This window comes from Chelonia mydas, chromosome 2 (genome assembly GCF_015237465.2).
Source record: "Chelonia mydas isolate rCheMyd1 chromosome 2, rCheMyd1.pri.v2, whole genome shotgun sequence".
NCBI classification, from domain to species: Eukaryota; Metazoa; Chordata; order Testudines; family Cheloniidae; genus Chelonia; species Chelonia mydas.
In genome coordinates this window covers 234,449,284-234,465,867 of record NC_057850.1, presented here as the reverse complement: position 1 = coordinate 234,465,867, position 16,584 = coordinate 234,449,284, and the positions used below count along the sequence as shown (strand labels likewise).

Below are 16,584 nucleotides of genomic sequence, written 5' to 3'. Positions count from 1 at the left end.
TAAAGACCTTAAAAAACTTATCTTGAGGTTCAGTTTATAACTGGCTTTAAATTCTTCAAAAATTAACATCTTCCTATTTCCATAGGATTGAAAAATAAATAATAGCCTAGTTTTCTCTGCTGAAAAACTTCTAACCCTGTAGAGATTAGGGAAGTGCATGAAACTCAGTGCATCTAACTTGGAAGAATAGAGAGCTGAATTGTCCATGCTGGGATTTGAAACTTCAGTTCCAGGAAGTTTCGACACTTAAAACTTGAGACTAATGTAAACCTTTTAAAAAATAAAATAGATTTCGGTTAAGGATAATTGTCTGAAGTCTTCACTTGTGGGAGTTGAAACTGTCTTTACTTGTGGCTCTACCCATTATTATGAATAGCTCTGCTTTTAACTCTTGATTAGTTTAGTTATCTGCTTATGTGCACCCACCAGTTATGGTGGCAAAACACAATCCATTTGACTAAGACATGGTCATACTTAACCAAATATAGTCTCCAACTGTTGATCAAGTTACTGCAATATTTGTCCACATGGTCATTTACCTGTTGTTCAGTAGTTTCCTTTGAATCTCATCTGTCATGTCCTAGATACTTGGCTGTGGGTGAAGAGCACAAAGCACAAGTTGGGGCCAGGGAGATGGTGTAAAAATAGCCAGATGTTCTCATTCTGAACTACCCTGTCTCAAGCTCACTGTATGCAGGGCCTCATCAGCTGTGAATGACTCTGTAGGGCTGAAACATCGGACCGAAACCTCACAAGACAGAGGTCTCCTAGCTTCTGTGCTTTCCCCCGCCCCCCAGCTGTCCCATCTATGCTGTCAGCAGGGATGAAGTGGTATGGAACTCTGTTCATCAGCTCTACAGCACTGGAAGATCCTCCTTTTGCACTGACATAATTCTCCCGGGATTAGATACTCTGGGCTCACAGACAAAATCTGCCAGATCCTTAAACACATTAGCACGCAGCTGCCACACCTCAATAACATAATCCTTACAGCTCAGGATCAGGAAAGATGGAAATCTTTTTATAATAAAAATGGAATTGCTGGCAGGAAGGAGGGGTTGTACTTCTGTGTCCCTAATATTGAAAGACTAGAATGTATAGGGAGAAGGTTTCTAATTTATAGCTGTTTTTTTTTTTTTTTTTTAAAGCGACTTCTCAGTCAGCAATCATTCCCAACCTCTGAATTGAGGCCTTTTCTCCCTCAGGGTGGTTCCAGCTTACCAGATAATAGTTTTCTAACTTAACCATAAAGTGATGGCATTGAAAATGTAGTCTAAGTACATAAGCTCCTTAAATGTGACAGAAGCACTGATTCAGTGACACCTTTCCATGATTTTTTTTATATTTGATTTCCCTGCCCCCCCACCCCTTTCTTTGACTTTTAAAACTTTCTGTAATTCATTATTAGACTTACCGTTTCTAGTGGTTATTTAAAAGGCACCTTAGCTACAGAAGCAAATCAATATTTACAGTGCATTAGTGCCACAGAGAATTTGAAGCCTTGTGATTAGAGTTCATTGCTGTTTTATCCAATCTTCAAAGAAACCACAAACATCAAATGCTATCAGCTGTCATCCTGGAATCAGTGACATTGCATTGGTCCCATGCGCACTTCATCTGGTGGTTTAATTATTGAAGCTCATTTTTAAAAAATTTTTTTCTTTTAATATTTCAGAGTATATCCTTTTGAAATCTATAAAATAGGTAAACCAGAAAATTATAACCAACAATACTTTAATAGAAAATCCATTCAATATATTCTTTTTTTATGACCATCACAATTGGGCAGGAGGAGTTTTTGAAATTGCAATATCAGCAAAGTGTAGACGGAGATGATACTTATAACTTGCAGTAATTATGGGGTGGTGGAGATTAATCTGTTGGAATAGCTGTGGTGAAAAGTTGTGCTTTAGCAAGGGGTGTGCGATAGAGCTACACTGGCTTGCCACCTGTGTTCCAAGAATGCAAAAAGTGTAATGTTAAAACTTACATATGTGTAACCTGGAAATACCTGTAATATGTGCTTAAGCAATTATGTTTCATAATTCATTGTTTGGCAGAGTCTGGATATTAACACCTATCACTTTTATGTTTAAACATGGAATCAATGTGAGAGAGACCTCATGCTGGCTGTGTACATGTCAGCGGTAGTTACTTAGCAAGTAATATCTTCTCGTTAGTAATGTGTATACAAGATTCTTTCCTCTCTCCTCTCCTCTCCCCAGCCCTTTAGGAAAGTGTCTAAGAAATGATGAAAATGCCTCCTTCAGCAAGCTTGTCACTAAGTGTATTATGTGTGTTGTGTACTGTCCTCGTTACATTAATTTTTTTCTGATGCACATTAATATTTGGGATTCCTTGTTTGTGCAACAGCTTTCTTTTTTGAAAAGCTACCACTATTTAGCAAGGTGTAAGTGATTATGTTTTGCTGCACAGAGGCAATAAAGTGTTAATTGCCATCTCTTTCAGAAAAGTAGTCTTGAGTAGAATTTCATGTTCTTTCCATGCTTAAAATTCAGCTTAATTTACTCTGCTTATAACAGTTCATTGAAAAATCATCATATCAAGTAATTTGTAGGGAGAAAATGAAAAAAGAGGGACTGCATGCCAGCAAGTATCTATTGGATTTCTAATCTCAAATATTTCTTATAGCAAGTGAACAAAGTGGTTACATGGGTGTAAGTTATCGGTGCATGTAGTAGGGTTAACCCTGGAGAAATATATTCTGGTGATTGCTGTTTGGAACTGAAATATAGATTGCCATTTTTCTTAAGTGGCACAACTCTTACCACAGAACCACTTGCCTGACCAGGCTAATCTAATAAATGAGAGATGGTGTTCAGAGCTAAGACAAGAGCTCAGATACCTCTGTTAATGTGGTCACTTCATTACGCTTTGTGGTGGTCGTGCCTGTCACTACAGCTGTGTCATCTTTGTTATACGGATCTCTTGGGATTCCGCAGTGTTTCTTTTATTATGCTTACCATCTAGAGGAAATCTGATGCTTAAGTCATTGATAAGCCGCTGGAAGTAAAGTTTTTAAAGCCATTGCAAGTTGAAAACAAAAACACACTGTATTTGAGATGGTGTGCTGAAGGAGTAGATGCATATTTAATATTCAGAAATCAGTTAAAACAAGTAAGGTAACTTCAGTGTGTATATGCTGTTCTGTAGGATTTAATTGATCATTCTTGAAATAAGCCTCTAATTACTTCACTTCTGTTTTGATTTTATTGAATACTGTACATCATTAGCAGAAAACATTTATATCTGTGCTGAAGTAAAACTATTGTGAAAATCTTGGAGTGTAAGAAAATTATAAGGTTTTGAAAGAGGAAACAAACCAATATAATGGTGGTGAAAAAATATTTATTGATTTTTCTTTTTTGCTATGTTCCACAGTAGTGCTCATTACAAAATATGATAATTGCTGTTGGGTACTACTCACAGTGAATGCTTTTTAAAGACAGGATATCATGTTGCTAAACAAATATTCTTGCACTATAAATTCTGGAGGGCAGGAATTGTCTCTGTCTGTGTGACACTATAACACCACCCAAAACAGAATTTCAGTGCTGATCAGGGCCTCTGTGTGCTAGCGTATAAAATGACATTGCAGAGCCTGGAAAATCCACTTGTTGAATTCCTGCTATTGGATTTTTTTCTGCTGAATGTGTGTGGGACGCATGCCGTCAACCTCTGTAGAATCTAATCTTTCCTGTCAAAGGAAAAGCTGGTTATGGTTCTAGCCCTACAGTTCTGAAGATCACTTTCTGAATACGGACCAGATGTAAGTCAGTGTAGTGCTTCAGGCTGCTCCACTGATTCTGCTGCTGAGTGCTCAGTGTTCTCATGGTTTTTTTTTTTTTTTTGCCAGTTATTATTTCTGTTACTCAGAACCCTGCGAACAGAAAGAAACTGGCAAAAATCATTAGCGAGACAAGGTGGGTGCAGTAGTATCTATTATTGGACCAACGTCTGTTGGTGAGAGAGACAAGCTTTTGAGCTACATGGAGCTCTTCCTCAGGTCTGGGAACTCAAGAGTGTCACAGCAAAATACAAGGCTGAACATTCAAGGTGAAGTGGCCCATTAACACCCCTGAAGTCATAGGACAAAAAGGGGGGTTAATAGGTTATAGATTGTTAGTTGGTGTTATAGATAAGTCATAAATGTAGTGTCTTTGATTTTTAGTGTCTAGCAAAGTTATGAATTTAAGCTCCCAGACTTGTCTTATGAAAGTGTTGTACAGGTTTCTTTTAAGGATGAGGACTGAGAGGTCAGATATAGAGTGAGCTTTTGGTGAAAAGTTTCAGAGTAGCAGCTGTGTTAGTCTGTATCCACAAAAAGAAAAGGAGTACTTGTGGCACCTCAGAGACTAACCAATTTATTTGAGCATAAGCTTTCGTGAGCTACACCTCACTTCATCCGATGAAGCTCATGAAAGCTTATGCTCAAATAAATTTGTTAGTCTCTAAGGTGCCACAAGTACTCCTTTTTTGGTGAAAAGTGTTTCACCCACAGGGTGTTAATGGGCCACTGCACCTTGAATGATCCCTTAGACTGTGTGCTAACTACTTATGTTAAACTATGTATTCCACCTTGTATTTAGCTGTGACACTCTGAGACCATGTGAAAAAAACATCCCGACCAACATACGTTTTGTTGGCATAAGCTCTCGTGCGCACAGTGCTATGTCAATGGGAGACACTCTTCTGCCGACATGGCTATTGCCACTCATTGGAGGTGGTTTTATAATGTTGATGGGAGAGCTCTCTCCCATCAGCATAATGCAGCTACATGGGCGCTTTTACAGTGGCACAGCTGTAGCAATACAGCTGTGCCGCTGTGAGCTTGTAAGTGTAGTTATAGCCTGAGTACCTTTCCCAGACCTGAGGAGGAGCTCTTTGTAGCTCAAAAACTTGTCTCTTTGAGGGCAGGTCCACAACAACACTACAGATGACAAAAATCATGTCCGTCTCACTCCATTGTTAAATGGGAAAGCGTTGAATGGCACCAGAGGCAGGCAATGGGGGCTGTTTGGGGCGGAGGGAAAAAAGGAGGGTTGGTAGATAGGGTCACCCGATCATATACTGAAGACTCCTTGTAGTATAATAAGTGGACCTGGAAAAAATTAAATCATTTTTCAGGAGGGACCTAGTATGAGAGATCACCAAGGGTTCAGGAATGCAAGCCAACTGCCTAGCATATATAATAAAGATATCTTTCCTACAGTTCTTCCTACCTGCTGCATTCAATTATTGCTAATGAAATAGTTCCCTCATCCCGCCTGCCAACCGCTGCAGCTGGAAGGCTGGGGAGTAGGGTACGGTAACAGACATATCCCTGTTACAGCAGCCAGGAGATTGGGCGCGGGATAGAGTAACGAGGACACTTAACCCAAGAGGCTTTGAAGGGAGAGGAGAGGTGTGTGTGTGTGTGCGTGTGCTCCTTTTCAATGGAGAGAGGGGGGGCTGCGGGGCTTCAAACGTATTGGGTATTTATTAGCTGGTGACTGATTTGAAAGGTGGCGCTCCCAAGAGTCAGCACCTTGTAGAAACCCCAGCTCCCATCCCTTTTCCTAGCAGATAAGAGGAGGGGACTGGTTTCTCAACAGGGCTTTTCTCTCAGACAAGGCAGCCCTTCCCGCATTTTGTAGTGGCTTCTGGCTAATTGGCTTCATCTCCTGGGTAGTTGGTTTCTATTACATTTTTTAAATAGCTGCAGGTAGTTTCTTTGAGGCCTCAGGTTGGTCAATTGATTAAAAAAGAAACCTTCTGAAGTAAAAGGCGCTTAAGATATTGCGATCGTGCTTATAAAACCAAAAAGTAGCTTCAGATATTTCACTCTTTGGACCCACTCAGTCCTTGTCTTCTCTTCAGAGACTGCTAAGCAGGGAGTAATTGGTGGTGGTTTTCAAGAAAGAGACCCATGTCCGCTAGGCAGTTGCCTGAGGTCAGAAACTAGCCAGTCTGTGCAAACTTCTTTTGGTCACAACCAGTTACCTGAGTTTTAAAATAAATTTTTTTGTATGTGGAAGAATATTCAGTTTACTTGTTGTTTATTTAGTTTATTTTATTCCTTCAGATATGCCTCTTCATGTACGGCGTAGCAGTGACCCCGCATTGATTGGTCTTTCGACCTCTGTAAGCGATACTAATTTTTCTTCAGAAGAACCTTCCCGAAAAAACCCCACAAGATGGTCCACAACAGCAGGCTTCCTTAAGCAGAACACCCCTGGGATGCCCAGTAGTCATGACAGAAAGGTACGTTTTTGTTTATCTGCGTGTAAGGTTGTGTCTGATATATGAGCAGTATGTCTTCGTTCCAGGGACACAATTTTATTACTTTCCCTTAGTTTCAACCTTTATATCCACTTCATCCAGTGGACGTGAAATGCCACCAGAATAACCCTTTTCATGGTAGGATGTACTGTGTTCTTAAGGATATTGTCACTTATATTCACTAATGGCTTGATGTTTGCCATAATTTTCTTTGGAGCTTTGAGTGCTCAGTGCTTCTGTAAAGCAGGGCCTAAATGCTATCAAACAGTTTTCCTTGATTCTGAATGAGCCACCTCTGCAATGTGCCTGATTTTCACCAATCTCCTCTTATATCCTGATGTTGCCCTCCGGAATCTCTGTAGGATAACACAGAGCACGATAGGCATGCCAACCAGCTGTTTCATTTTATCTTTCTATTGTAGCAAATAAACATTTCGAGTGTTCAATTTCAGAATGACTACTCGAGTAATACAAAGAAGAAATTGCAATTGTTGTATTCACTGGATAACTTAATTAAAGCGGAAACAGTCAGGTTCACAGTATTTTTTTTTTCTCCTTCATTTAGAATTCACTGTCTCTACGTGAGCTATACTGGTAACTAAAGAAACCACCATGAATCTTGTTTCTGCACGCAAGTTATTTTTTTTAAACCAAAAAGATTAGTTATTTTTTGTTTTGTACAGTCGTCTGTTATCTTTTCTCTCCCCTAACTGTGACAGTGAAGAAGACGTTCATGATGTCTAACTTTAAATTTCTAATAGAAATTAATTACCCAGATAAGAAGTTACATTTTTGGTTACTATTGTGACTATACTGCACAAATTGAAAAGGATAGAACATCTGAAATCTGATATTTTAGATGTTTTTTCTTTCTCAGATAGGTGGTTTGGTTAATCACAGCACTAGATTTCAAATGCTACATTATTAGATTAAATCTTATATAAAACAGCAGAAATGCAGCAGAGTCGGGGCTATGTCCTCTGACAAAGACATATGTTTTTTGCAAAAGAACGCTCCTTTCTCTTGTGGTATTCTTCCATCTATTTAAAATAAAAATCCTGCCTATAAAAAGGATCTACAGTGAAGTATCATGCAGTGAGTATAAATATCTAGAGCCAAATTTTTAAAGGCGCCTCAGTCTGGTTCTGCAATTTACTGTGTGTGCAAATTATAGCATGTAGATGTCTACTGATCTGCAAGTCAAATCTGATAGTTAAATGTCTAATTTTTGTCACTTGCACCTGTGCTTGATTGTGAACACAACATTAGAAGCCATTTTGAAAAATTTGGTTTTTGATGTTTTAATAAAAAGAACAAAATGCGTTATAGAATTATCTGTGCAAAATTCTAACATTTTCCATTGATTTATCTGAAATGATAATGAGATTATACTTCATTACTCAAGAAACATCGATATTGAAAAGAGGGCCATATATAGCATGAACAGGAGCCTCCCTGAGTGTCTCAAGCTAGCATTTGGCGGGATTTAAAGAGCAACCAAGCTTTCACTTCAGCCTCCATGCATCATTAGCTGTTCAGCATGTACTTACTCTTGATTTTCATGAAAATATTTGAAGTGCACTGAAGCATGGCATCACTGGAAATAAACATGGTGACCAAGGTGGAAAGGAATTCAGCTGATATAATGTAGTGATGGGAAGCTGGACACAAGAGAGCATTAAATCAAGAAGATGGGAGAGAATTAGTGTAGGTTAGTACAGCAGATATTGATAATGTATCTTTTAAAATGCTTTTTCTTACATAGCATCTGCATTAATCTTCCGAGTGAAGCAGATCACTCGGAGTATTAGTTTCTGGTAGGTAAGATGTTGCAAACAATTGAAAGTAAACAATACAGTCAACTGCTCATGTAAACATTTTGTGCATTAACCTCATTCTGAGTGCAGTTACATTAAAGCTGCTCTGTTCATTCCCTGTGGGGCACCTGGCATTGGCCACTGTCGGAAGACAGGATACTGGGCTAGATGGACCTGGGCTAGATGGACCTTTGGTCTGACCCAGTATGGCTGTTCTTATGTAAATAGATTTTTATTTTAGTGTATTCATAAATATCTCTTATTGCCAGTCCAAAAATGTTAGTCCACGTTTTGCAGAGAATCCCAGTTATGGCTCTTAAGAATTTCTGATAAGTACTTTTTTGAATCTCCTGTCCATTACCAATTTTATAAAATTGTCGCTACAAACATTTATTTCATTTGTGTCAATATAAAATGTACAAATGTATCAGTTTTGACGTCCTTGTCATCAGATAGCTCTGGAGGACTGATACTGAGCTCTTGCAACATGTAAAACTTCTTGCCTAAGAGATTTTCATATGTACTTAGACTGTCTGGCCAACGGGAACCTGCCACTTTTTAATATTAAGGTTTCTTCTCTATCCATTCAGATAATGACTGGAGATGGAACTGTCTTGTTCCAAACTGTTTCATTGCATATGTACGGCAAGTACAATTCAAGAAAAGTAGTCAGAACGCTCTTAGTTTTCTGCTTTGTGTATGGGATTAGAGGTAACACCCATCTATCCTGTATGGGCAACTGGCACTGGATAGTGTTTTCATTGCAATTCCACCTTCTGGCTGTCTTACAACTGCTGTGACATACTTTCTTACTATTCCTGTGCTGCAACTTGCTGCTCTGCTCCCTACAGTGTCTGTGCTTCTACTGTAGAGTTACGAGGAAAGCAAGGAGAAGACGACAGCTCCCATCCACTGATCCTAAACAGTGGTGTTAGCTACTTAGGTTATACTTCTAAGTATATGAGTGGGTAAGAGGTGAAATGTCTGATAGGCGGAGACTCCATAGAGTTGGGAGGAAAGACTACTTCAAGGGCAGCAGGGAACATCATATATCAGGTGGAAAGGTTTATTTCTCATGGGCATAGGAAGGACTCCAGGGTAGGGTTTGCATCCTCCTGGGTAGGCAGGATTTGGAACACCAAGACAGCAGTAAGGCTCCCAAGGTGAATGGAAGAGAGGAGAAGGCAGTGGGATTGCCACTGTCCCAACAAGACTACAGGGAGTCAGGATGTGGGAAGACAGCCTTCAGGCAGTAGGAAGTAAAGGGTGGTAGGTTTCTTGGGAAGAGGGAAAGGGGAAAAGAATGAGATGTTCCACAAGGACTGTGGGGAAAAAGCAGGTTTACAGCTGCTTCTAGGCATCCCCAAAGGCCTGGCTTGGAGGTAGCAGGTAACCAGGCTCTTTCTTGTACCCGGGAAACAATTATAGGCAGTGAGTCCCAGAATCATGGTGGGCGCAGCGCGGGGGCGGGGTGGTATCCAGGTCCCTGACAGGAGACCTTTATAGGTTTGAATGAGCTTTGAACTTTAGGATGCTTTGGAAGCAAACCTAGACTGAACCTTTTGGATTCTTCCCTCTCTGTATTCTGTGTGCTATAGCGATGTTGCATTGCCATGAAGAAACATCACCATGTAATATTGTGATGTCACAATAAACTGTAGTGGGGTGGAAAAGGAGAGTTTTGGTGGATTTCTGTTCTTTGTCTTGGCAATAGGGGAAAGCCGCCTGAAATCTGTATTAGTTTTAAAGTGTTCCCAGTTGAGAGGCTCTTTAGATACACTGCCTGGTGAACCCCAAGACTTCTATTTATTTGAAGATTTATTTCTGGAGATAGATTGTAATGCTGGCAACTACACTCAGATGAGTAATCCCCACCTCCATGAGTAATCTTACTGAAGTAATTAGAGCGACTCTTCTGAATAAGTGTTTACAGGATAGGGCCCATATTTGTCAACACCTGCACACACTAACTTTCTCTGTATTCCTTTCACCAACTTATTTTGATTAATTTTGGAATATTTTTTCTTATGTGGTACATCTACATTCCCAGTAATTAAAGGCTCAAGTTAGTTCTTTAGGTCTTACTCCCTCAAGTTATTAAATTAAAAGAAAGTTGTTAACAAAAATACTTCCCAAATTTTCCCATGTCGTTGGTTAGAAAACTGTAATTTTGACTTGTTTCTTTAGTCCTCCTGATAAAAATAAAATAATAATCTTATGTGAATTTTCTGCCACAGTAAAATATCATATGAAAGTTTGATTTGTGAATAATTGTTACACATTGAATCACAAACTTAAAAAATAATAAACCACTATCCAGCCCCATGGCACAAGCCACGAGTTGTGTAGCTTTAGTAATATGTGAGCTGAGATCATGCAAAACACTATCAAGAGGTTTTTTCCTCCCTCAGATGCTGTATCTTGGCTGCCTGTGCCAAACACATTACCATACTATATGAACACTGAGTGTAGTATCTTATGTCTAATGCTGATTACAAGGTAATTCAGCCCTTTTCTTCTTAGTGTGCTCAGCAGGTACTTTTTTGTTTGCGCCTCTGTGGCAGTGAGGAATGGGGTGACATTACTAAATATCAAACCTGCTTTGATTCTGTGTCACTTAAATACTCAAGGTTTGTCTGGTAACCTCATCTGCTTCACACAAAAGTATGGCATGGACATTTGGTTTCTAAAGACATTACCCTAATGTGATTTTCTGGAGTAGAATTATATATCGTTGCATTAAGGATCAACACTGCTGCCATAACCCGAAGAAGTGAAAATGTATGCTTAGAAGAAATAGAGATCAAGAGGGAGCAGTGAAAGGGAAAAATGAAAGTGCATTGACTTGCTTGTGCTTTCTCTTTCTCACATTCGTCTACCCAAAGCAAAGCAAACTGCATGTAGCATGCTCTGCAGGGGTGGATCAGTAACAGCAAACACACAGCTGAGTTTACTTGGTGTGCAAGTTTTTTTCTATTTGTATTTGCCATTTAGTCAGCAGCCAGTTTTTTTTAGTGTGGTTACCTTCATGTCCCTCACCGAAGGAAAGAATGGCCTATCTGTATGAATAAATTAAGCAATCTTTGCTGTCTTTTTGGTTAGGAATCTCATTTCATTGTGCATTGTAAACTGGGAAGGGAGGTAGTTAATGTGGGAAGCATATGGAAATTTTAACAAGTAAATCTCTCAAGGGTCAAGTCCCTCATCTGTAATGCACTGAATTTCCCCACCTTCTCCTCTTGCAAGAGGTACTTGTTGATTCTTCTTCAAGTAGTGTCCCTATGGGAGGGTTGACAATTTTCTAATCCCACAAAACCGAACACCCTAGCCCTGCCCTCCGCTCACTGTATTCCCCCTCCCTCGGTGGCTAGCTCTCCCCCACCCTCACTCACTTTCACTGGGCTGGGGCAGGGGTTTGGGGTGCAGGACAGGTTGAGGGCTCTAACTGGGGGTGAAGCCTCTGGGGTGGGGCCAGAAATGAAGGGTTCAGGGTGTGGGAGTGGCCCCAATCTGGGGAAGCAGTTTGGGTATGGGAGGGGTTCGCGCTCTGGCTGGGGGTGTGGGCTCTGGGCCGGGGCCGGGGATGAGGGGTTTGGGGTGTGGGAGGGGGCTCTGGATTGGCAGGGGGTTGGGGTGCAGGGGGGTTAGGACTCATTCTGGGCGTGCAGGCTCTGGGGTGGGGCTGGGGATGAGGGGTTTGGGGTTCAGGAGGGTATTCCTGGTTGGGGCGGGGGGCTTAGGGCTGGGCAGGGGTTGGGGCGTGGGCTTACCTCCGGTGGCTCCCAGTCAATGGTGTAGCAGGGGGGCTAAGGCAGACTTCCTGTCTTTCCGGGCACCACGGACTGCACTGCGCTCTGGAAGCAGCAAGCAGGTCCGTCTCCTAGGCGAAGGTGCGGCAGGTGACTTTGTGTGCTGCTCTCACCTGCAGGCCCTTGCAGTTCCCATTGGCTGCGGTTCATGGCCAGTGGGAGTGCAGAGCCTGTGTTCAGGGCGGCGGCAGCATGCGGAGCCCTGTGGCCCCCTCCCCCCATCTAGGAGCCGGACCTGCTGGCTGCGTCCAGGTCGCAGCCAGAACAGGTAGGGACTAGCCTTCTTTAGCTCTGCAGCACTGCTGAGCGAACTTTTAATGGCCCGGTTGGTGGTGTTGACCAGGGCCGTCAGGGTCTCTTTTTGACCGGGTGTTCCGGTCAAAAACTGAACACCTGGTCACCCTACCCTATGGGTGCTCCACTGTAGGTGTGTCTGTGTCCCTGTGCTCCTGATCGGAGAATTTTAGTAGCAGTCTGTTCCGCCCGCACATGCATTGTTCCTCACTTGCCAGGAGGCTAGCCAGCTGGTGCGGCCAATCCCTCCTCAGTTCCTCTGAGCCGCTCCTGCTTAGAGATGGAGCTAGAGCTGTCTGTTCACGGATCGTTAACTCCCTTTAGATTTGTCAATTTTAGCTTCTCTTGAAGCATTTTTCTTTGTTACCTTGTTCGTATTTTGATGCCTATGCCAAAAAAATAAATAATAGGGTTTGCTTTTTGCCAACCCCGATGCAGGGGGACCCCCCAGGACAGGGATATGCCCAGCTTCCCAGGCTTCATAAAGTTCCTCAGTTGCAGGGAATCTGTCCCAGTGACTGATGGACACTCACAGTGCATTTGCTGCCAGGGAGAAAAGTACAATCCACAGAAGTGTGGTTGGTGCCAGCAACTGAAACCCAGGTCCAGGTAAGACACAGAGTTAAAACTCAAACTCCTGCTCATGGAGTCGGTCCTCCAACCCTAGGAGTCCTGGCAGGAACTCTCCCTGCAACCTTCTGCTTCAAAGGAAGGTGAGCCCAGGGTGATGAGCCACTCACACAAGACCTCTAAGAAATGGTCTGGGAGCCCCCATAGCATGCCCTGATGGAGCTGAAAACTTTCTCTGGCTCTGTCAGTATCATCAGTACTGTTGGCACCATAGCTGCCTAAAACTGGGACCCAGAGCATGCATGGTGCTGAACCGACAGAGCATGTTGGCCTTCCCAAACACCTGTTAGGCGTGGGCAAAGTAGTACCGGTACCAAGGGGGCATGAAAGGCATAGAAGAACAACCCCGGGGAAAGCTCTGTCAGTACAGATATTGGCACCTGCACTGACCCTGGTGTACGTGACACTGACATACCGTATGGCCAAGTCCGCATCTCTGACTCCATTGTGCATGCCTCTTGGCACCAATAACCACTGACAGAACCAACACCATCTGCACCATTGGATTGATGGTGCATGATGGATCTTTTGGTATCCAATACACCGGATTCACCCCCTACTCAGTTCCCTGGTTTTGAGGTTCCTTGGTACCGAGTTCAGTATTTACTGGGTTCCCTGGTACTGAGTTCAGCCAGAGCATTGGACTCGCCAGTGTCTGACTGCTGTGCACCGCCTTTCTCATTGTACTACAAGAAACTTTATTGAACAACTTCCTGACTCTCATAAGGAGCAATCCAAGGTCATAGTCATTGGTGGCATTTCTCCAGTCCGCAGTAGATGCTGCTGAGATGGTGGCATGCTCGATTTCAACAGCCATTGTTATTAGATGGACTTCTTGGCTGCATTTGTCTGGCTTCTGTAAAGAAGTTCAAAGCATGGTGAAGGACCTTCCTTTTGAAGGGACAAAGTTATTTGCTGAGAAGACAGACACATCTCTTCACATGTTGAAGGATTCTCAGGCCACTCTTCAATCCCTAGGGATCTATAAACCAGCCTACAGAAGAAAGTTCAAGCCCCAATCATTGCAATATACACACAGGAACAGGATAGACAAATTATTATCGATGCCCACCAATTGGAGTCAAGCAATCCTTGAGCTAGTGGAAAGACTCAGTAAATGTATGTGTGGGAGTCCCATTTGTTCAGCTTCCCCCAGTGTTGCTCCTGGTTACCGATGCATCCCTCATAGGATGGGGTGCACATCTCAGTGGTCTCACGGTGCAGGGCAAATGGTTGTCATCTGAGATGCACCTCCACATCAACCCGGTCGAACTCAGAGCAGTCAGAAACGCTTGTGTTCACTTCCCTCCACTGATCAGATCCACACACAGTGGTCATGAGAGACAACGTGGCCTGCATGTATTACGTAAACCATCAGGGAGGTGCCAGATCCCACTCCTTGTGCATGGAAGCATTGAAGTTATGGAACCTAGTGCATTTCCCACAAGGCTTCAATATCTGCGGCCTGTCTGCCAGGAATACACAACATGACAGCAGATTATCTCAGTCACATGTTCTCACTCAGCCCCGAATGGGAAGTAGGTTTGATGGTCCTAAACAACGTATTCCAACAATGGGGGAGACAGACAGACAGATCTGTTTGCTACTTACCAGAACAAGAAATGGCTTGTGTACTGCGTGAGAGCTGGCATCTGACAACCCTCCATGGGGTATGCTTTCTTACTCTCATGGGACAAGGGTTTTCTATGCCTTTCCCCCATTACTTCTACTTCTGGCAGGACCCCAGCCCCGGCGGGACCCCAGCAGGACCCCAGGTCCTGCCGCTCCGCACCGGCCCGCCAGAGGGACCTTGGTTAACGGTTAACTGGTTAAACGATATTTTAATTTAAGTGGTTAACTTTTAAAATCGATATTTACATCCCTAGTTCCTTATTTCCATTACATCAGCAAGAAGGATAGGGGAGATAGCGGCCCTGATAGTGTATTCCCCCTTCCTGTGTTCTTCCATGACAGGGTCACTCTTTGGCCACATCTGAAGTTCACTCCTAAGGTGATTTCTGCTTTACATATAAACCAGGTTATTGAACTTCCTCCTCTTCCCTCACCTTTTCCAAGGGTATCCCTATATCGGAAATCTGCAGAGCAGCTACCTGGGCATCTGCACACACCTTTGCAGAACACTATGCCATCCTGGGAGATTTAGCTGCAGATGCCAAATTTGGTGCCACTGTGCTGTCATCCATAACAGACTCGACTGAAACCCCAGCCTCTAGTAGTGGGCACTGCTCGGGAGTAGGGTGACCAGATATCCCAATTTTTGGGTCTTTTTCTTATATAGGCTCCTATTACCCTCCTCACACATCCCGATTTTTCACATTTGTTATCTGGTCACCATACTCGGGACTCACCTGCAGTGGAGCACACATCAGAACACTACTTGAAGAAAAAGTAGTAGTTATTCACCTCGTGCAGTAATGATGGTTTTTTGAGATGTGTGTCCCGATGGTGCTCCATGACCCACCCTCCTCTGCTTTGCTTCGGAGTTCTAGTAATTGTCTTGCATTGGAGAAGGAACTGAGGAAGGAATGCCTGGACATGCTGGTTAGCCTTGTGGTAGGCGAGGAGCAGCGCATGCGCGGGCCGGACGGACCACGACCAAAACTCTCCGATGAGCAGCGCAGGGACGCAGACACATCTACAGTGGAGCACCCACAGGGGGACACGTCTTGAAGAACCATTGTTACTGCACAAGGTGAATAACTTCTTCTCCTCCTCCTTCATGTCCATTCAACTTAGGTGTGTGTGCTTGCCACATGCACCAGTGCCGGATGCTTTTCCCTCAGCAGTATCCATAGGGGACCGGCTCCGGTGCCCCAGGAGTGGTGTGCACATGCTGCGGTATATAGGGCGCCACCAGTTCCCCCCACCCTCAGTTCCTTGCTGCCAGTGACGGTGCTGGAACTGTTGCTTCTTCAGTTAGTGCTGTAGCTGCTCATTCGTATGAACTAGTTATCTTCTGTATTAGACTGTATATAGTTTTCTATTCGTGTTTATAAATCCCTTAGCTATAGTTAGAGACTTTGTAGGTCCCGAATGAGACTTTGCCTCAGGAAGGGGCACGCCCCGATCCCCAGGCTTGAAGGCCTGTGATCGCTGCAGGAGGCCCGTGCCTGTTAGTGAGTCACATAGCAGTTGTCTGCGTTGCTTGGGGAAAGGACATATTAGTGAGAAGTGCAAAATTTGCAAGCGCTTCAAGCCAAGAATGAGAAGGAGTATGATATTCATTTAAGAGTGCTCCTTATGGAGTCGGCCTTCACCCCGGCACCGGAACAGCGCTCTGACTCGGCACCAAGTACCGTGACCTCAGTGAGCAGCGCCCCGGTGGGTGGGAACATCCACTAGCCGGCACCGGTCCCCATCCGTGGCTCCGACTAAGAAGGCGGGATGAGGCAGGTCTCCAACCTCCCACAATGGAATGGATAAGTCTGGGAGTGAGCAAGGTCCCACACTGGGAAACTCTTCACCCGTGGCAGTATCTCAGGCCCAAGCTTCGGGGGAGCGATGTAGCCCAACCCGCTCCTTGCCAGCTACCCCAGATAGTGGCAGAGGCCTCCATAAGTGCCGCATGCTGTCCACGCTGGAGGCCTTGCAGGCCAGTCACGGGGTAAACCCACGTTCGGACCCCTTCGGTCTTCACTCACCATCCCGCCAGAGCTCGCCCTCCTGTAGCCACTACGCATATGACCACAATAGGCAGACAAAGCACAGCTGTATTCGGTCCTTGGACACAG

General features: G+C 43.6%; 1 protein-coding gene across 16 annotated transcripts in view; it reads left to right on the top strand.

Moving 5' to 3' along the window:
• The window catches only part of PARD3 (par-3 family cell polarity regulator), a 645,228-nt gene that overhangs the window by 273,038 nt on the left and 355,606 nt on the right, over positions 1 to 16,584 (top strand). For all 16 annotated transcript variants that reach the window (XM_043541461.1, XM_043541458.1, XM_037890968.2 and 13 more), the window contains exon 4: positions 6,086 to 6,264. In XM_043541461.1, the coding sequence (XP_043397396.1) occupies positions 6,086 to 6,264 (179 nt within the window). The remainder of the gene's footprint in view (positions 1 to 6,085; positions 6,265 to 16,584) is intronic.